A 22,364-nucleotide genomic window follows, 5' to 3' on the forward strand; every position below is an offset into this window, starting at 1 on the left:
AATGCAGCTCTGAATGCATATCTAGTGCTAATCCTGGATCAGTACGGTCATCAGGGGTAAGTGGGCGGAGGACGGACTGTAGGTAAAGCAGTTATCACACTTACTGTATCAGTAGGTTATAAAGAATTCTGGAGACTATAGTCGGTCTCACGAAGAGAATGCAGCCAATAGCGGTACTGAGTAGATCACTCTGCCGTTTGTGGTTGGGGGATTGATCACCAGTGATAAACATAAGTGTTGCAGATAACATGACCGTCTCTGGAGGAGAGGCGTTGACCCCATAGGACGGTGATACACTCAATGCCGCCACTACCTGCTGTATTCTCTTCATCAGAAAGACAGCTTGATTGATTGATTTCTTGCCTCTGTTAAAGGGGTTGTACACTTTTTATCACCTAAGCATACGATAGATGATAAAAATCAAAACAGTTGGTGTCTCATCAATAAGACCCCCACTGATCCCGAGAACTGGGGTCTCAAGTCCCCCTTTTCTTATTACTGCAGGATCGCTTCTCTCAGTCGTAGTGACGGTAGAATATATGGAGCTATTTACTGCCGATGCTCCATTAAATTTCCATGGGGCCGACGGACATAGATAAGCGCTTTTACTTGGCTATCTCCAGCAGTCCCATTGAAACCTGAAGAAGAACCCTTGTAGGTTGGAAAGCTTGCTATAACATCATGTATTTTTGTTAGACATTATAAGGTATCATATCTACAAGATTACTATGGATAGGTGATAAAAGTGTATCTTAATACAACTCTTTAATGCTGCACTGATGCCATTTTCTTTCAATATTGGGACACAGTGATTAAAACTGTCTAAGAGTAAGGCCGCCTGCACAATTCTTGCAGCAGGATCCAACCCGAATTCCTGCAGGGACCAGTGCGGCTCTCACCTGCTCCCGCGGCTCCGGCTCTGTGATGTGCCGGCTGCTGGCCAGCGGTACATGTACAGTGCGAAGCTGGTGCGTCGGGAGTGACATTTATGTGCGGGCCTCTGCAAGACCCGCACAGAAATAGAACATGCCACGATTTGGTTTCCGTGTGTATTTTCATGCAAACAAATTGCAGCCGTCTGCATAGGATTGCGTTTTGTAATGCATTCCCAGGCAGGCGGGCATGGGCGGAAATTCTGTGAGAAATCCCGCCGCGGAATTTCCGCCCGTGGGCCTAAAGCTGTCCTTGTTGCCCGAAGCAACCGATCAGAGCACAATTTTCATTTTACAACAGCATTGGGGTATGTTTACACAAAGAGCGAAGGCTGTGGATTTTCCGCAGCAGAAAATTTTGAGGCAAAAGAGACAAAGTCAAAAACCGCGCTATCGATGCAGATCTTGACTCGAAATCAGCTGCATCCCCGGACCAGTGGCGCTGCGCTCACTAGCAGCCACCAGGTGCCTGGTAAAGGAAGCGCCGAGTGCGAGAATCCTGCAGAGGTGAGGGAAGTGTGTAGGGTCTTCTGAAATCGGCTGCGGATTTCCGCAGCATTTCTGCTACATGTAAACAACCCTAAGAAATGAAAGCTGAGAAGTGATCAGTTGAAATGGGCAACAAAGACAGTTTTACTGTCGGACACTTTTGATTATTGAGGCCCAGTGATTGATTTCTCCCCTGACGTGAGTTGTGGCTATGTTTATCACTAAATACTGCAGTTTTTTGTTTTTTTTTTAAAATAAGTAATAACATGCAAAATTACTGTATTTTATATGCATTAAGGAGGTTGTCTTACCTAGAAAATACATAAGGGAGATGGAACAATACCTCTGCAGCGCTACCTATTGGAAAGCAGCATTCTTGCAAGTCGATGTTAGATTGTTACAAGGCTTGTATAAAGAGTCTAACATTGACTTGCAGGAATGCTGCACTGCCTTCCAATAGGTGGCGCTGCAGAGGTATAGTTCCATCTCCCTTATTTGCATATTCGCCAGAGGAGCAGGAATGGCCTTATAAGTCTCCTCACTCACCTTCTTACTGCTCTCCCTAAGGAGAAAAGATAGCGTTCCTGACCTAGAAAACAGTAACGATATGCAGCCAATAGCTATTAGCATGCAGACTTCATACACGAAGAGCAGATGATACTCACTGTGAATTTCAAATCAGATATCACTGCTTTGTCAATGTTTGTGTTGGAAGCATCCATTGTCTTGCCGTCACGAGAAAGGACACGTACGTAGGATTTACGGTGTGTTTCTGGGTCTATCCTCTCACCATACGCTTTCATGTTTTCACAAACACGCTCCAGGAGCTCCATAAGATGGGCTTCCGTTCGGGCATAGGGAACCTAAATGTAACATAACAAGAAATAAGGCAAGATTAGACTTACTGCAGTTAAAAGGCAACAAAAAGGCAGACTTAGGCCCCATTCACGTCTGCACCCTGGGCTCCGGCTGATTTCCATTGCTCGGCTCTGTCCCCGGAGCTGAACAACAAGAATATCAGAACCGAAACATGCTGGAGGCAAACGGCTCCGAATGGAACCCACTGACTAGAATGCGGTCTGTCCGACTTTCGGCATTCCAACCTATGCTTTACTGTACAAAATGGTGCAGCATGCTGAGCTATTTTGTCCAGCACTTTCTGCCAGGTCAAATGAAGCCTCCGGCAAAGATGTGAGCGGACCCCTAGGAATGTAAAACTGTTTACTATTACTTTAAGTAAGATAAAGGAGGCAGGCAGATGGCAGAAATATTGTTGAAATTACACTTCTGACCTTATTATGCTGGTCCTCGTAGTCTTAAAGGGGCACTAACTTTTCAGGCTGGGGAAGGCAATGACAAACCACCCCGCAAAAACAGCACGATGTGACGTCACCCTAGGAGTCAGTTCCATGGGAACTTGACCCTTAACCTTTCAGACAACTTCTGCTCATCTACTAGCTTATTTTAGTTTGCATACCAGCAGGGGAAGGGGTTATCTTCACAGACAGCTTCTGTGCACTCACAGGCTGCAGGCGGACAGATGTGCAGACACTGTGATAACGGTCTTCACAGTCTCTGCCTGTCCTGCTGTACATGTAAACATTACATACACACACACAAACTAGAGTGGGTTTACTAACCATTTGGCTAGAATGTCTCCGATTGTCTGATCATCCTGGGAAAGCAGAGGGATGGGCATCGATGTACTGCCTTCCTGCTGATTGGACAGCGCAATGCAGTATGGGAAGTAAGGGCAATGAAGAAACACGAATCAAGCTCCCATTTTCAATGTCATTTTCTTTCAGCACCACCAAATTCTGTAAAATTACCTAATCATGTCTCTGTTTAAAAAAACTTCCTAATTTTTGTAGAACAGTGAAACCAAGCAACCCCGACAAATGAGTGATTTCTCGCTCAATGGCGGCGTGTACACAAGACGACTATCACCCGAATTCGCCATTGACAGCGATGGTTTAAATGATAGTCGCCACATGTAAAGGCACCATTACGGAGGCCATCCTCATTGGATATAGGTTTATGTTTGAACTGTTGCATAATAAAATCGCCTGATGATTGAGATTTCACAGATGCAGCCAGAAACGTTTCAGCCCAAACCGGCCGTTATAGTTGTTAAAACTGGTCAGACATGTTCAGTGTTACTAGGCCAAAGTCCAAGGGTTTTCTGAAAAACATTCTTTCTTTGAAAAGTAAAACATCTTGTATCCGACTATCAGACGAAAATTTCAAACGCAGCCGGCGTCTTTCTAGACGAGGACATCCGTCGGCTGTCACAACTGTTCACTGTAAAATTTCACCTGATGATTTTTTTTTTGTTTAAAATTGTCCATTTTCCCCAACTTTAAAAAGTGTATGGGCACTTTTTGAAGGTGCATCAAATACCTTAGAGAGCTGTCAGACAAACGCTCATTCAGCCAACAGGTATTCATCTGGAAACCATTCCCAGACCATCCAATCACTTGTGTGCACTCAGCTTGGCATGTGTTATCAACAGCAAGAGGGGAATAAGTTGCTACCAGACACCTCTGTACCCTACGGAAACCTCAGCAACCTACAGGCACCTCGGCGCCCCGCAGGCTCCTCGGCGCCCCGCAGGCTCCTCGGCGCCCCGCAGACTCCTCTGGCGGCGGCTCATCTAACAAGAGAACAAAGAGGATTGCGCATGCTGAAATTCAACATGCCTAACCCTTTCCTAAAATCTGATGCCGAGGCAGAGTCAAGACACTCCCATACACAATAGGCGGTTTGCCGGCATCGCCAAGATGCGTGTTCAGTTGATGTTCATCTAATGCGTATGGTCACCTTAAAGGGATTGGCCACTTCACAATGATTATAAAAAATGCTTTGGGCATGTGATTCTGAATAACTTACTAATGTATTACAATGGAGGAGGCAGGGTGACATGTATGGTCACATGTCACTCCACAGTCAGCAATGTTACGGAAGGAGGAATAGCGAGGGCAGGATGACATGGTTTCACAGATTCAGCAGAATGGAGCAGTGCATGAACAAAAGTACATGACTAAGTTACTCAGAATCACATTTCCAAAGCATATTTTTACAGTAATTATAAAGTGATCAACCTCTTTAACCCCTTAATGCCAGAAGATGGCAGGGTGGTAGTTAATGCAACACAATGTAAACGTATGTCCTGTGGATGCCATGGAAAGTACTGCAATGCATTGTCATTGCGATCAGAGCTTTTACAATTCAAGTCCCCTGCAAGGACATAAAAGAATATTTAAAAAATAAAAATAGTGCAAAAAATAATTAAAAAAAACTTTTTTTGCTCACTTTCCCTTGTTTGTATAAAAACATATTTTAAAATATTTGAAAAACCCACATATTTGGTATCATCGTATCTGTAACGGCCTGTCCAAAAAAATCAAACATACTATTTATTCTGCACGGCAAAAACTGTAAAAAAAAAAAAAAAAAAAAAAAAAAAAAAGAGGAGGCAAAGAGCTTATTTTGTTCATTTTGCCTACAAAAACCTCACAATTAGGGCGCATTCAGACGAGCGATATACATATTTTTTTATCACTCTTAGGGTGCATTCAGACGACCGTATATCGGCTAGGTTTTCACGTCAAGCCGATATACGGCGTCTCTCTCTGCAGGGGGTGAAGGCTGGAAGAGCCGTGAGCAGTGCTCTGAGCTCCCGCCCCCTCTCTGCCTCCTCTACACCCCCTCTCTGCCCCTCTGTACTATTTGCAATGAAAGGAGGCGGGATGGGGGGCATGGCTAAATTTTGGGAATTAGCTCCACCCCCGTCCCGCCTCTCCTCATTGAAAATAGTGCAGGGGGGTGGAGAGGAGGCAGGAGCTCAGAGCACTGCTCCCAGCTCTTCCAGGCTCCCCCCTGCAGAGAGAGACGCAGTTTATTGGCTGGGCGTGAAAACCCAGCCGATATACGGTCGTCTGAATGCGCCCTAAGAGTGATAAAAAAAAGCCGTATGTACCCTAAAATGGTACCAATAAAAACTACAGTTTGTCTAGCAAAAAACAAGCCCTCCGTCCATGGAAAAATAAAAGAGCTGTGGAACTTTGAATGCAACAATGTAAGAAAACAATAATTTAAAAAAGAAAGGTTTTTATTGTGCAAAAATAGAACCTAAAACAAATAAAATAATAATTTTGGTATCGTCATAATCGCACCTGCCTGCAGAAAAAATGTATCGCGTCATTTATACTGCATGATTAACAGTGTAAAAAAACGAAGAAAAAAACCCAATGGCAGCATTGAACTGTTTTCTCTCCCTGCCCTCCAAAAAACATATATAAAAGTGTTATAAAAATGGAACCAATAAAAACTACATTTTTCCTGCATAAAACAAACTCTCATCCCGCCATGTCGATGGAAAAACAAGGTTATGGCTTTTGAACAGTGGAGAAGAAAAACCCCAAAAATGTTGCGTCCTTGGCACCATGCAGACTTGTGCAATGATTATAGAATTGACAGTTTTCTGCTCTGTGTAGCAATTTAACAAGCCAGGATTTCTGTGTGAATGAGTAACATTAGGGCCCGTTAACATCTCATTCCACCCTTAGTCCCTGGGATCATTGACAGACTTCTGTCCGAATGCAGATCCGGCTGCAAATACCTGAAGAGAAAACGCTGCATGCAGTGCTCTTTCTTCCTTCCCAAAACCAGGCAGCTGGGCGTAAAGTGGGCGGACCCTATTATAGTCAATGCGCTGTTCGGTTGCACCCAGAGATGGAACCGTTCGGCCGCAGGGATTCCCTTCCCTGCTCCCCGAATGGAGCAGAAGAGCGGAATTCCCAACGAAAGTGTGAAAGCTGGGGGGGCGTGGCCTGCGACCAAGATGGCCGGTCGCACTTAGGTGTAGCTCCCCAGGGGATTTTTATTATCCTGTAACAATCCTGGCCTAAAGTACTCCACTACCTCCCTGAGGCACCGACGGGACCTACTTACCCTGCTGCAGCGGCGGTACTAGAAACAGCGGCGCTTCTGGGTTCCCGCTGGACGGCGGGAGACTCGGGACGGAGCGCGAGACAACCACCTGCCAGCGCCCTGCTGGCACTCTCGGCCGCGACCCGGCGGCGCTGCGCGACAGAACCTCCGGGCATATTTAGCCCCGACACACCGGAGGGACCGGCTCCCGGCACCTGAAGCCAGCGGTGCAGCGGCTCGAGACCATCGGCGGTGCAAGCGGCCGCGCTGCATCATATCGCTCGGCCCCCCCCTCCCCCGCGAGCGGTACAGACACACGTGCCCCCGGAGGGGCCATCTCCCGGTCGCCGCCGAGACACTTCAGCGGAGGCGCCCGAGACCTACTGGCCTGCTGCTGAGATTCTCCTGCAGCGTCCCGCTAGCGGAGCCCCGGACGAACCCGCTCCCTGCAGGCCCTGAGCGCATCACGGGCTGGCCGTTTTCTCCTGCCGGACGGGACCCTTTGGAGCGGCGGCACGCCGACCGGAGCTGCAGCGCTGCTGCATTATACCGACCTGCCCGCCGACATATAAGATCCGTGGCGGAGCTCATCCACCGCTGGGCCCCTGCTCTGAGGGACCACGAACTGTGAGTAAAGTCAGGGGGGGGGTCATTGCCCGGAAGATCGACATCCCATAAGCTGCGCCCGAGGAGGGGGTCGCCCAATACTGGGAGCACCCCCAGATAAGGCCCTTAGCAGGACACTCCATAAAAGAAAAATAGAGACAGCACCGCAACCCCTTACAAACCCGTGCACCCGGGATAACCTCCGACAAGCGGCGCTCGTGAAGGCAGCTGAAACAATAAGCCCATTAAATCACTTATCTGTTTGGGACCCAAGGGCAACTCCCCAGGAGCCACTACAGGACCCACATTAAATCCCTGAGGCCTAGCCCTCACGCCTTCTCCAAGTACCATCTCCTGCTAGGCCGACTGGTTTGCAGTCCAGGCCCCTACACAACGTTCAAGGGCCCACATTCCTAACGGCCGGCTGTGTCCAGCTAACACCGCTGAGCGCTTCAAGACACTCAGCTCCACTAACAACACGAGCAAGGCCTTTCTTCAGCTTTATACATTCTCTCTCAATAACATCGCAGAGATATACTCCGACAGCCCCATCCATCCTCCCCGCTTAATATTTGTTCAACATGAGTACCCGAGCCAAGGGCGGCACTGCGGCCGAAAAACTTAAAGAATTCTCTAGGACAGAGACACCTGAACACACACCACGGCCTGCACGTACCACCCAGGCGAGAGAGAGCGAGACAGACCCGGGGCAGCCCCCAGAACCCACTATGCGGCAACTTCTTGAAGCCATTAATATCTGCAAATCCTCCCTCACGGGCAAAATAGACGAAATCAAAGCAGATGTCTCCCTGCTGAGACAGGACTTACAAAACATGCGAGGCAGAATGAGTGAGATGGAAGACCGCATTTCCAGCATTGAAGACTCCCTGAAACCACTCCCGGCAGCAATACACAAAGTTACCAAACAATCAGAATTTTGCCAGTCCAAGATGGATGACTTAGAAAATCGCCTCCGCCGTAACAACCTACGGATAATCGGCTTGCCGGAGCGAGCAGAAGGCTCCCATCCGGAGTCTTTCACGGAGAATTGGCTAAAGTCTATACTGGGGAACGACATTTTTTCAGCCTCCTTCACCGTAGAGAGAGCCCATCGTGTCCCGACTAGACCTCCACCCCCGGGTGCCCCCCCGCGCCCCTTTCTGGCAAGGATTCTAAATTGCAGAGACCGTGACACCGCACTGCGTCAAGCCAGAATTAAAGGCCCACTTAAATACAACAATTCGCTAATCTCCATTTTTCCTGACTTTTCCGCGGATTTACAGAAGCAGAGAGCCACCTTCATAGAGGTCAAGAAAAAATTCAAGGACAGGAATATCCCTTACTCCATGGCCTACCCTGCCCGCCTGCGCATCGTAGCGGACGGGAAAGTCCTCTTCATGCAATCACCAGCCGAAGCCATGGAATGGCTCCAGATGCATCCTACACCATCCGCGGACGCTGGATCCTGAACACGCCGTAGCTATATTCTAAATCTTATTTGTAATGTTACTCTGTAATTCCCCTGGCCTGCTGGGAACAATGGGCAATTAATATTCAATAAGCCCCTCATCGGGACCTCAAGACACAAAACCTACTAGTCTCAGTCGAGGCCACCACTTCCCTTAAGGCCACAGGAATTTCCCCTATTGGCAACAACCGTTACTCTCTTGATAGAGCGTAACTTTAAGATTTCCTCTTGACATTTCCGTTATAATTGTTAAACGGAATGTTACATGTTGACTGTTTATGTGATTATAGTTCAGTTCTTGTTAAATCCCCGGAGAGTCCGTGCCAGTGCTACTATCCCATTAATGCACGCAAATTGCCGCCGCTCTTAAACGCCCTACCCGTGAACTACCGGATCTTTTTACCACTTAAATGGCGTTAACATGTTTTAGTTGGAATGTGAGAGGTTTGGGTACCACCGCCAAGCGCAAGGCTGTGTTTTCATGCATTAAACAATTTAATCCTCACATTGTATGTTTACAGGAAACTCACCTCACCTCAGAAAAGGCCGAACTACTCAAAAAACCGTGGGTCCAATGGGTAAGCCACTCCTATCACACCTCCTCTTCCAGGGGAGTCTCACTCCTCATTCACAAAGCAGTAAGATGGAACCCAATTAGCACCCGTAGAGACCCTGAAGGGAGATTCATTTTTACATATGCTGAAATAGACTCTAAACCCTATACCATCTTATGTATATACAACCCACCCCATAACAACCAATATCCCGTACAAGCGGCCATCGCGTTTGCCCACCAATATCCCCTAGCAGGCGTCATCTGTATGGGGGACTTTAACCAAGTAATGGATCTAAATATAGATAGATTCCATACACCATCCACAGCCCCTACCACTGCTAAATCCTCTCTGCAACAGCTTACCGACAGCGTGGGATGGGTGGATTTCTGGCGCATCAGTCACCCCACTACCCAGGAATACACCTGCCATTCCCAGGGACATAACACCCTGTCCAGAATCGACTACATATTTGGCTCCCCATCTCTAGCAATCTATCTCTCCAATATAACACACTGCCCACGGGGCGTCTCGGACCATTGCCCGATTCTATTAACCTTAAAATTCCCCCAAATTAAAATCATCCCCAACTGGAAAATTCATCCATTCTGGCTTAAACTTATTGATACCGACGACCAAACACCCGCTCACATATCAACCTTTCTAGACGTCCACAACAACAACACCCACTATGCCCTGAAATGGGATACCCTCAAGGCTTACCTCAGAGGCTGTCTTAAATCCACCATCACTCACATTAAAAAATCCACATCCCAGTCTGACCGCGACATTGAGGCCCGGGCTACGGAGGCGGAAAAACTATACATCTCCGACCCTACAGACTCCAACAAAGTGGCATGGCTCGGCATGTCCCGCCTGCATAAAATTCAAATCCATGAAAAAACCAAACGTAAATTATTCTTCACCAAACAATATTACTTCGAACTGGGGAACCAATCCAGCCATCTTCTGGCTAATCTCATCAGGCGGGAGAGCCACTCTAATACTATCCTCAAAATTCAAAACACACAAGGCGAGACGCTCACCGATGCCCAGTCCATTACAGAACGATTTAGAGAATTCTACGCCAATCTCTACAGCTCCTCTACTAACAAAACCACTTCAGACACCCTCAACTACCTCCAGGATCTGATATTCCCAACACTCGAGGCCGAACAGATGGCGCTTCTAGAAGCCCCTATTTCCCTAGAGGAGGTTCAGCAAACCATCCAAGATATGGCACTGAATAAATCCCCTGGCCCAGATGGCCTCCCCATTGAAGTGTACCAAAAATATAGTGAACACCTCACCCCACTACTGCACGAAACACTACTTCAAGCCCAAATAGGTAACTCCCTTCCCCCCTCATTCTATAAAGCCACCATAATCGTCTTACTAAAGCCCAATAAAAACCCGTTGGACTGTAGCTCCTACCGACCCATTTCGCTAGTCAATGCAGACTACAAAATCCTAACCAAAGTCCTAGCAACCAGATTAAACCAAGTCATCCTTTCTATTATACATCCAGACCAGACCGGCTTCATGCCAGGGAAATCCACAACGATCAATATAAGAAAAGTCCAAACCGCCATTCAGATTGGTACCAAATTTAATATGCCCTGGGCCCTCGCATCACTGGACATGATGAAAGCCTTCGACTCCCTGGAGTGGAGCTTTCTGGAGGCATGCCTCCTTCGCTTCGGTTTCGGTCCCCAGTTTATACACTGGATCAAAATAATATACAAATCTCCAAGCGCCAATGTAACTGTAAACGGTATTCCATCAGCCGACTTCTCATTGACCAGGGGCACCCGTCAGGGCTGCCCACTATCCCCGGCTTTATTCGCCATAGCCATAGAGGCGCTGGCGATCCGTTTGAGAGCCACTCCGGCCGTAACCGGAATCAAGTGGGGTGGCCTGGAGAGCAAGGTGGGCCTTTACGCGGATGATACGATCCTGTTCTTGTCAAATCCAGAAACCTCCTTCCCCCAGGCCCTACAACACATTGATAAATTTGCCCAGTACTCAGGCCTACAAGTAAATTGGTCCAAATCCACGATCCTATACATGGATCATAACCCTGTGACAGACCCCTCAGTAGCTAGATATGGTCTGGCGGTGGTATCAACGTTCAAATACCTAGGGATAAACATAACCCGAAACCACAATAGAGCCCTAGAAGAAAATATTGACCCTCTATTTGAGACCATAAGACACAAACTTAAACAGTGGTCCAGGCTGCCCCTATCAGTTGCAGGTCGCATAAATCTAGTCAAAATGGCTATACAACCGAAATGTTTATATATACTACAGCACATGCCTATGATCGTCCCCAAACGGTATTTCCAATCCCTAAACTCCCACATCTCCTCATTTATATGGGGCTCATCGAGACACAAACTAAGTTTAATGTCATTACAGAGACCCAAAAATCAGGCGGGTATGTCCCTCCCAGACCTCAGGTTATATTATCTAGCTGGTCAACTCCGCAATATTCGTCCGTGGTTCCAAAACACAGTAAAACCCATCACAGATCAATACCTGGAACATCAGGTGAAAGGCAACAATCTGTTGGCGTACTTGGAGTTCCCCGAATGTTCAAACCCCTCAGATTTACTACCACTTCACAGATTGGCGCTGAGTGTGTGGAGAGAGACAAAATCTATCCAGAGCTTTGACGATACAATTTCCGATCTTCCTCTCTGGGATAACCCAGGCCTGACGGCTCTGCAGACAGTCCCAGACCCCCAATACTGGAGGAATTTGGGGGTCACCTCACTCAAAGATATATACAAGGACGGTGTATTCCCTACATTCACTCAACTGCGCGATCTGTTACAATCCCCGCACCTCGAACTGTTCAGGTTTTTTCAACTTAGGCACGCACTGACCACCCAGTTTCCCCCCAACTCTACCCAGATATCCAACTTCCCTACCATCGGAATCCTTAAATCCCAAGGTCCCAGGGGCTTGATCTCGGCACTTTATACACACTTACTTTCAGCCAAAATAAACCTCCACCCACTTCCAGTCTTTAATAAATGGGCGCTCTCTATCCCTTCTCTCACAACTGATGATTGGACAGACATCATGGAATCCCATTTGTCTGTCTCGCCCGCCGTGAACAATAAATTGATTCAACTTTATATAATCCATCAAGCTTATCTCACCCCTAATCGACTATACCAAATGGGTAACGCCCCATCAAATTCATGCCACAGATGCCATCAACCAGGGGCGAACTTCTGGCACTTAATCTGGGACTGTCCACCAGTAAACAATTTCTGGTCCGACATTGCAGCCTTTACAAACGCACTTTTACTACCTCCATTTAACATATCAATGGATCCCAAAGTAATTCTATTCGGCCTATTGCCGGAAGATCAATGGCCCAAATACACACGCACCTTCCTCAAGAAAATACTGTTTCTCGCCCGCAAAGTGGTGGTACTGCACTGGATGGCTGCAGACCCACCCCTACTATCACAATGGATAAAACTAATAAACGAGGTCACTCCATATGAAAAAATAATTTATAAGAATAGAGGATGCCCGGGAAGGTTTCAGGAGATTTGGGGCCTCTGGCTCATCAACCGACAAACTTTATCATCAATGTGAGTTCTATCCGGGCTCCCACCCCTTCCCTCCCTCTTGGGGATCTCATATTTCCCTCATCTCTCCCTACATCCCACCCGCACCTTTAGTACATTTCCCATTCTTCTGTCAGGTACCGAGCGGCTGCCCGGCACGGGCTCTCCGGCACTCTCTCCCCCCTTTTTTTTTTACTGTTGTTCAACTGTTTGACTTGAAACTAAGCAAAACAAAACAAAAAGCATTGTTTTTCCCCTTTTTTATTGACCAATTTATACAGGTGCAGTTCAGCATTAAATGTAATTTTACGTATATATATGATATTTGTACAGATACATTCAATGTCATGTATAATATTCTCTTCATGCAAATATGCTATGTACCGTGATTCTGTGTTTTGTTAAATAAAACAAAGTTAAAAAAAGAAAGTGTGAAAGCTGCCTTAAACACGCCAGTACGAATGCTGGAAACAAGTGGAGCCCTGCTCCAACAGAGACCTTATTGGGCAGCGTTTGAGTAATAGAAGCCTGTGGCTCAATCTGGACCTCTGAACTTGGCGATGAAGGAAGGAAGAAAAGAGATGTGAAAGGGCCCTTAAGAAATTTACTATTGATGGCATTGTGTATTTACACTTGACAGTTGTTACTCTCATTGCTTGGAAAAAGTACTGATAAAACTGTTATGTATAAATGGGTCTGAAGCTTTTAGTCCCATCGGAACATTACAGATGTATAAGGTGCTACTCAATGGCATATATTGGCAAGAAATATATAAACATAGGACAAAAACATGTCAGCGTAAGGCTGGATTCAGACGAACGTATATCGGCTCAGTTTTCACGCCCAACTGATATACGTCGTCTCTCTCTGCAGGGGGGGAGCCTGGAAGAGTCGGGAGCAGTGCTCTGAGCTCCTGCCCCCCTCTCTGCCTCCTCTCCGGCCCTCTGCACTATTTGCAATGGGGAGAGACGGGACGAGGGCAGGGCTAATTATCCTCACTTAGCCCCGCCCCGTCCCCTTTCATTGCAAATAGTGCAGAGGGGCGGAGAGGGGGTGAAGAGGAGGCAGAGAGGGGGCGGGAGCTCAGTTCCTGCTCCTGGCTCTTCCATCCTCCTCCTCTACAGATGAGGACACCGTATATCGGCTCGGCGTGAAAACCGAGCCGATATACGGTCGTCTGAATCCACCCGAAATGAGCTACAATGGACATACCTCTGTTATAGACTGGGTGCCATCAGGGTTTATTCTAAAAGATCCTTTCTGAATTGTCTTCTTGGGATCCACTTGTGAGATCTCCCACTCCATTTCATCAACAAGAGCCCGACACGCTGACAAAGAAGAGGTACAATATGTCATCCCCAGTGAGACTAGGAAAGCATCACATCAAAAAGTGTCAGAGGCTCCGTCATCTAAACTGGATGAATACACTGATCTGTCCCGCAGCAAAGCTGGAAGAGTACTTGAAGGTTACTATGCAGCACGTTGGCTCCATTATAGAGATCTCCTGCTCCATATTTCAGGACCCTCATCTACTAACCAGCGTAATGGTTTATCCAAGTATGTCTATGTATTACAAGGGCAATCCATTAATTTCAAAGGGAACATTGTAATGCTTTATTCTTCCTTAAGGGGTGCTGTATGGAAAAGAGACATTTGCTGCTGGGTTTTCAAACTATGCAGCCCTTATCCCATCTCATTAGTTCTGCTGGATTGCTGTCAGATGCAAAATCATCTATAAAACTACATGCTGGTGCACTGAGAGAAGGACTCATTGCATCCCGGTGCCTGCAGCATTATGAGCAATTTGATAATCAAAAAAAGGCTAAAAATGGTGTAAAATAAAAAAAAAATGTATACCCACCTGCTCCAGTGCCTTCCTGAAGCTCTGGTTCGTGCAGCGCGGAACACAGTCGGTGGTCATGTGCCATTCATTCTGCATGCAACCACTCAGCCAATCACAGGCTTCAGATTCTTCCATGGCCGCTGAAACCAGTGATGACTGAGCAGTCATGTGTACAATGTACGGCACATGATCGCCTGCCAGATTCTTCTGAGCAGTGAGAAATGGAGGCGTCTAGTGGTCAACAAGCTCTATACAAGCAGGAAAAGTGGTCATTTCCCACAAGTAGCCTCTGAGAGTCTTTCATAGGCCAAGGGTGGAACCACTATTAGGGCCTTAGGTGGTAAGCCCGTTTATCTACTCACACCATAAGGACTCCTGCATACTTGCGTTTTTCTTGCGTGTTTTTTTCACGCGATTGTCAATGCGACTTTCTAATGTTAAAAACGCATCGCAAGTCCCATTGACAATCGCGTGAAAAAAACGTGCAAGAAAAACACAAGTGTGCAGGAACGGGGGGGGGGGGAATTCTCTCTTCCCCCCGCTAACTCCCGCAACTCACCACTCCCCCGCCAGCACCCGAATCTTTTGAGACGAGCTGGCAATACTCGCTTGAGTATTTGCCCTTAGCGAGTACGCTCGCTCATCTCTAATAATGATCTTTATTTGTTTAGCGCCAACATATTTCGCAGCGCTTTGTGAACTTTGTGTGGCTGCCGAACTTCTTTTGGCCTATAGTTGACTGGTTTATAACTGAATCCTTTTTTTCTACTTTTTAGGAAACTAACTAGCGCACAAGCGAGTGACGTCACCACTAACATGTTCACGTTCACGCAGAATGTTTAGACACGCAGATCATCGTTTAGAACCGTTCACTTCTCGTTCGGTGCTTCACCTGCTATATGAAACACAGAGCGGGGAGCGTTTAAACGTAACGATAAGCGAATGAGCTGCCGATGATCTTTATGCCGGCTGTAAGTGAACAACTGACGAGAAGTGCGCAATTCTCGTTAGTGATTCAGTCGTTAGCTTGCTCACTTTTGTTCATCTGAGTGAATTGTGAGCGACAATCGTTACGTGTAAACGGGCCGTTTTGCTTTGACTAAGGGCTTCTGTCCACAGGCAATATTGCATTGCGTTACTTGCATCGATAATCCGGCCGCGAGTAACGCAGTGCACGCTTTCCATAGCGTTGCTATGGAAAGCGCAGCCCCTGTCCACAAGCGGAGAATCATAGCGATTCTCCGCTCGTGGGAGTCACATCACGGCATGCCGCGGTCCTCCGCAGTGAGCCTATCTGTAAGCTAGCCTCACCGCTCAGACCTCTCAGCATTCCCCCCTCGTCCCCACGGCGGAATATCGCTGCCGATACTCCGTCACGGCCGTGGACAGGGGGCCTAAATATTAGACGACAGCTTTCAGAAATCAGACCTTACCTCCACAATGCACATCCTGCCCTCTTCTGGCCACAGTACAACTGAAAAATGGGACTAGAATAAGAGCGAGCAGAAGCCAGTGGGATGTAGGGATCACCATCTTTATATAGTGTCCACCCGGAACCTGCAGATTGATCAGATACAGAGTAAATGATTAGAACGCCTATGGACAGACAATAGAACTTCTCGGAGTGTCACGTTTCGTTGTTTGTAAATCACAGAATAGCCTAAAATGATACATAAAATGACATATAGATACAATGCCCACAATATGATACAAATGTTATTGGGACAGAGCTTCAACAAATCACGTGTAAATTACGTGTAAAGTGACAAGGATGATTTATTATTAAATTAGAGTTGTCGTTTTTTTTAACTTTCGGATGGTTGATAAATTAATTCCAGTTCGCTGTAGTGTCGGCCTTAGGAAACATTAAAGGGGTATCCGGGCCAAAACATTATTTGCCCCTTAAACCTGCCTTCAGATTTGGTGTCGGTTCATAATAATAGACTATCATCTTCCCGATCATTGCACCCGTCATGTGACGCTGCTCCCTGATTTGTCTTGGTTTCCGGTGACGTCCGGTGAAGGGCCTGCGCTCTCTTCCAGCCTCATCCAGGGTGCAGAGCGTCATAAACGGAACAGGGTGGTACGGGGGCGCCGATAATCTAATGCAATGAGCTTGTGGTTGGGTTTCGAAAACCGCCACAAACCAGATGTGCAACAAACCCCTGAAGAGCTGCGATTGGCTGTTAGGCTCACATTCACACGCGCAGATAAGTATTTGCTCGCACATGAGCGCAGCGTTCGTGCGGAACAAATGTTGATTTTTATTTTGCCTGCGCACACAAAAAATACAAACCGATGCTCCAGCCATAATTAGTCTAATGAGCTCAAGATTTTTTTTACAAGCATTTGCGCAAACCCATTGACTTCTATGGGGACTTTTGGTGCGCAAATACATAGTATAATAAGGGCATACTCATTTTTTGGGCGTGACCGTAATGCACAGGAAAAATACGCGAGCGTAAGTACGCCCATGTGAAGCCGGCCTTAAGTTTCCTACACACAGCAGAGTGCGCTATCAGACCGTGAAACTCGGCCCAAAAGCGTGTGACGTCCCCGTGGTACGTGAGGCATTTTTGTGTTAGAACCGCCTCCCAACACGTCAGTAGAGTTGCAATCCTCTGGCCCGGCTGTCAGTGCGCTGGAGGATCAGCAAGTGTTTCCCATTCGATTTTTTCACACTTTTTCCCTATAGCATCCATAGAAGCCCCAGTCACAGGGAAAACATCCCCCAGTAATGACATTAGTCACTGGCAGAGCTGATCAGGGTCTGCTAGCACCCTGCAGTTCTGCTGTAACAGGGGAACTTCTGGTGGTCACATGATCACTGGGTCGCATAGTGGAAGAAACACTTCCGCTTTCTGTCTTTAGTACATAAAGCTCATTGAGTGCTGTGTACCCCAGAAAGGAGAAGGAAGAAGCCGTTACAAACTGCTTCTCCTCTGGGTCCTCAATTGTGTTTGACAGCCGAGGACCCCACTTGCTTGATTGCAGGAGCTTTAATCCCTCACTGTACTTCTGCTATCATCTGAGATTAAAGCTCAGGACCAAGTGCCATATAATTTCTGCGCTTGGTCCTTTAAAAAAAAAACAAAAAAAACCTTGAATCCAAAAATGCCATTTTCCAAAAAGTAGTATTTTCGGCGGTGTGACGGGAGATTTATGGTGAATGTTTGTACATATCTGAGTGATGTGGGCTATAATAACAAGTTACTAATGATGTAACAGGCATCATAAAAAGTAGGTGACCACTTTTGCTTTTGGAAAATGCATATAAATCCCTGTGGAAATCACCTCTTCAATTGGATTATAATCAATCAGCTGATGGGTAAAAAAAAAGAAGTTGTTTTTAACCCTTTCCAATTTAACTTGTATCCTGGTTTTCCTAGGGAGCTTACTCATTTTCTGCTGTATACAACAGCGCTATATGCTGGCTAAAGCCAGTACTGCATGAGGTGACACATTGGATAGGCTCCGACAGCAGAGAGGCTGGCAATATACAGTAAGAGAACTCCAACGGATGACTACCAACATCGGAGCTGTACAGCCTTAAATCATGTCTTCAGAGGTCAGATAGTAGATTGGAAAGGGTTAACTCCTTGAGGCGGCTTCACAGGGGGCGTCAAAATTGCGCGAGCTTTGTTTCCTGCATGGCACTGCGATGTGGAAAACAAATCGCGGCATGTTGTATCCGGCTGCGTGTTTTCACCTCACAGCGCATTTTTTCCAACGGGCTCCAGTGAAAACAATGGGAGAATCTCCGTGATCCCCTGCCGCGCCGGAGGAGCCCTTCATCCTCGCCTCCACGGGGGTTTCACATAGTGGGGAGCGCGATACGGGGACGAGATTCACGGCCTGATATCGCGCTTGCCAGTGAGAAATTTGCCTAAAACTAGTCTCGCCGATAAAAAAAAAAAATAATAATAATATATATATTTTCTACTTTCGCCCCGGGTTTCGACCAGGAGGAGCCCTAGAAGCCGCTTCACACCTCAGTATATTGTGGGCCAAAACCAGGAATGGGGCCAAAATACGGAAGAGATGCCAATCAGGCCGGGCTCATCCGAGCGTATGGTCACTGCAAATTATGGGCGTCGGCCTGTACCAATCTGCCATGTTGTTACTCATAAGAATTGCGCAAAATCTGCGCACAAAAAAACCCGCAGCATGTTCTATCTTGGCACGTATTACACACGCACTCATACATGCCAAGATGCTGCGCGCCGCTGTGCACTGAGTACGCAATATCACTGTGGACTTGCGCTGTGCAGTACGCGTGTATCTCGCGGGCGGCACGCAGTGAATTGCGCTGGTGTGAGCGCGGCCTTATGCTTCCTCTCTGTTTGCTCCACTTCTAGTTTTGGCTTAAAAAATATTGCTAAAAATACCGATTTGTGAATAAGCCCCGTGTGCCGAAATTTTAGAACCCACTGATTTGACATGGGCGCATTTTTAACGCATGTCCTATTTTGGCGCCTATTAAGCACCAAAATAAACCATTGAAGTGAATGAGCGGCACAAATACGTAGCGACTACACCCAAAACTTCTCTTTCCAGTTCATGAATCTTTCACGGACGACGCGCTGCAAACCGCAGTAAATTCCGCACCGAAGTTCGCACGCAACCTGCGGATTATGATGCAGAATGAAAAATGGCGTAAAATCCGCTTGTAATTCTGCATCAAACGCCTCAGCTCGACCTGCGGATTGTGGTGAGGATTGGGCGGCTGCGATCCGGCTGCGTCCTAGTTGCGCCCCGTGTGAACGGTCCCTGATGTAACTCAAGGACAGCTATGGGGAACGTGTCACACTTTATGGCACTGCTGCACACCAGTGTGAGGTGTGGAGACAACCCCCGCTGTCCACTCATCTCCCCCCTGCTCCCCGGTCCCGGACCCACAGCATCTCCCGACCCCCCCGCTCGTTACCGGCTCCTGGCCACATCGGCAGCTTCAGCAACACTAGAGAAGCCCCTAACAGAGGCTGCCTGTACCCCGCCTGATTACAAGGAGGGGGGAGTCAGGTAACGAGACTCTAGAAGTAACAGCTATCGGCTGTCATTCCACACAGTTACTGGACGGTCTCCGACAAGCCGCTAATCCAAGAGTTCTAATCAGGCACGCTGCAGACAGCTTCATCTCTCTGATTAGGCCCCCAGAGTGATTGCGTGTCACCTAATTCCAGCGGACCTGTATGGTCACGTGATCGTGACGTCAGCGTACCTGTGAAGACTACGTGTCTAGCGTTGCCTAGGGAGCGGTCTAGTTTAACCCTTTTGTGACAAGTACTTTTTTTTTCCCCTCTACATTTTTGGTTTCTCCTCCCGCTTTCAAAAGAGATCATAGTTCTCTTATTTATCCATGGACGTCCCTGAATGAGGGCTTGTTATTTGTGGGACGAGTTGCATTTTTTTAGTCGTACTATTTAGTGTACCATATAATGCACTGAAAAACGGGAAAAAAAAATTCTAAGCAAAGTGAAATTGAAAAAAACTTATTACAGTTTTTTTTAACCCCTTAAGAACGCAGACCTTTTTCTTTTTTCCATTTTTGTTTTTTCCTACCCCCCTTTCAAAAAATTGGTAATAGGGTGACCAAAAAAGCGCATTTCTGGCGTTCGTTTTATTTTATTTATTTAGGTATATTTATTTATGCCTTTTTTTTAGTCCCCAGAGGGGACAAGAATTTGCACTGCTTTGATCGCTTCTCCATATCTTGCTCTGTCAGGCATTCTATCAAGCCACGCCACAGGCATAGCTTGATAGGCACTCTGCAATGGCAGCTCTGGGGCGTTTCAGTAGGCCCCTGGGTGCCATGACAACTGCACGGCAACTCACGATCTCAGTGCGGGAGCCGTATGGGACGCATGTTTGAGATTTCAGCCGCACTTCAGTAGCGCTGAGCGATTCCAGCGACCTGATTGGTTGTTGGGGACACACCCCCCGTTGGAGATGTGCACGAGTGGCCGGCCCGTTAAATAAGCAGCAGCACGGCCGTAGGAGGGTCGGCAACTAAGCCCAAGCCTAAACCCTAACCCTAAACCCTAACCCCCCCGCTGGTCTCGTGAAGTAGCACTCGTGCACATCTCCAAAGGGAGGGGGGATGTCCCCAACAACCAATCAGGTCACTGGAATCGCTCACCGCTACTGAAGTGCGGCTGAAATACAATATATGCGTATGGGACACCTGAATATCGGTCAGGGCATTTAAATGGATAACAACTCCAATGAGCAGCACAACTTATTGGAGCTGGTTTGGGTGGATGTTGGCTGTAAGGAACACCTATCACCCACGTTGTATGGAGCAAGTTTGACCTGTGATCCCCCTCCATACACACCCCGCACCATTTTACCTTCCAAAAAACAGAAAGTGATCAAGAAAGCCATATGGTACCAATAAAAACTACAGCTCCGCCCATGGAAAAATGAAAAAAAAGTCTTAAAAGACTGCAGAATGCAGCGATGTAAAACGATAAATGAAGACTAACTACACACGGGCGAGCGAAAACCGCGGCCTGATATCACGTTTGTTGGACCCGCGGATGCATGGCGATTTTCAGGCAAAAAAAAAGGATTGCATCGCTTCTGTGAAATTCCGATCGTCTCATGCCAGTTTCAGGCATGATAGCGGATTGGAAGTGTTTCCCATTGATTTAAATGGGAAAACTCGCATCGCATGGCATTCAAGTATCATGCTATTTATTTAAGATGCCATTAAAATCAGTCGCCGAATGTGAAGAACTGGAGGATTAGCGAATGAAATTTGAGCCATTGATCTGCCTGTATAAACGGTCTGCACGAGCGCACTCAGACATCATTACCTCGGGCAAACGATTTAACGCTCCATATATAAGGAGTCTTACAGCGAGGGTTCTCCATCCTTCTCTGCCCACAACCAATTGTGGCACAAGATTATGATTTCCTGCTGGGATCATGTGATGAGACACCACAATGGAGGCTTCTTCTATACATATATCAAAATCCAACACCGCAGCAGTAAGTTAGCGCCATTTACCTGACACTGAGTGCCTGAAGAGAAGCCATGGTGGCTAAGGGTCATCTGACCCACAACGGTCCTGTTCCTTGTCGAGCTCCTGGTCATGACGTTCTCTTGTCGGCTCTGTTGCGTTTGCTGTTTTGACCAGTTCACACATGGAGGTTCTTCTGCTACATGAATCTTTGTGCTGGGACCTCTGGTCAGCACTGGTACTATCCTCCATTAGTTGGCATCGCTGTGGTTCCGCCTAGCTGGTTACTTCTTTATACAGTGCCTGAGAACAGGACTCCGATTTTGACACCAATGGCCGTAGTGAGGGTCCAACATATATTTCTGCTTGGGGGCTTTTCACCCAGGCCAGAAGTTGGCTGCAGGACACACTGGAACATGCAGCTGAAGCTGCTGCTGGGGAAAGCTGCACAGCTCGGTGTGGATTGTGATGCGGAACTGCCAGCGGAATTAAAGGGGTTTTTCAGGCATCAGGTGCTGTTAGTGCCAGGCTACACCAGGGTCAGAGCGGAAGCAGCTGCTCTGCCCCCAGTGCTGCCTGGCAAACTCATTCAAGCTACTTTCAATTCCACATCAAAATCTACAGCCGAGTGCATTATGGTAAAAAACTTTTCACATATCGCAGTGCATCCTGCCCACTGGACAGGGGGCCGAGGTAGTCAGGGTCTACACCTGTTTTAACACCTGATGCCCCCCCCTTGGTAGTTGGGTCCTTCACTTTCTGCTATACTGTTAGCTTCTAATGAGCAGCTGCAAACTGTGATGTTCATCGGGTGGTAGGCTGAAGTACAGAGGGTGGCCAAAAATATGGAAACCCTGTAGAAAATGCATGCCTTAGGGCTCCTGCACACAGGCGCCGCGCTAACCGCTGTACAACGCTCCCATTCATTGGGAGCTTCTCACACAAGCGTTAAAAGCTAGCGTTTTCAATACTGCACTTTGAAAGT

General features: G+C 47.3%; 1 protein-coding gene across 3 annotated transcripts in view; it reads right to left on the reverse strand.

Annotated features, from left to right (window-relative positions):
* Positions 1-19,444, reverse strand: part of CNPY2 (canopy FGF signaling regulator 2) — a 30,864-nt gene extending 11,420 nt beyond the window's left edge. The window contains exons 1-4 of one of the 3 annotated variants that reach the window (XR_010787408.1): positions 19,342-19,405; positions 15,848-15,971; positions 13,784-13,899; positions 2,087-2,284 (exon numbers count right to left, since the gene is read on the reverse strand). Coding sequence is in view for 2 of the 3 variants with exons in the window: in XM_066585414.1 (XP_066441511.1) it covers positions 2,087-2,284; positions 13,784-13,899; positions 15,848-15,947 (414 nt within the window). In the remaining variant the exon portion in view is untranslated. Of the gene's footprint in view, positions 1-2,086; positions 2,285-13,783; positions 13,900-15,847; positions 15,972-19,341 lie in introns of all 3 variants that reach the window. The other 2 variants (XM_066585414.1, XM_066585406.1) reach the window with 2 other exon arrangements.
* Positions 19,445-22,364: the final 2,920 nt, after the last annotated feature.

The sequence above is a fragment of the Eleutherodactylus coqui genome, chromosome 1 (assembly GCF_035609145.1).
Source record: "Eleutherodactylus coqui strain aEleCoq1 chromosome 1, aEleCoq1.hap1, whole genome shotgun sequence".
In the NCBI taxonomy this organism is placed as follows: domain Eukaryota; kingdom Metazoa; phylum Chordata; class Amphibia; order Anura; family Eleutherodactylidae; genus Eleutherodactylus; species Eleutherodactylus coqui.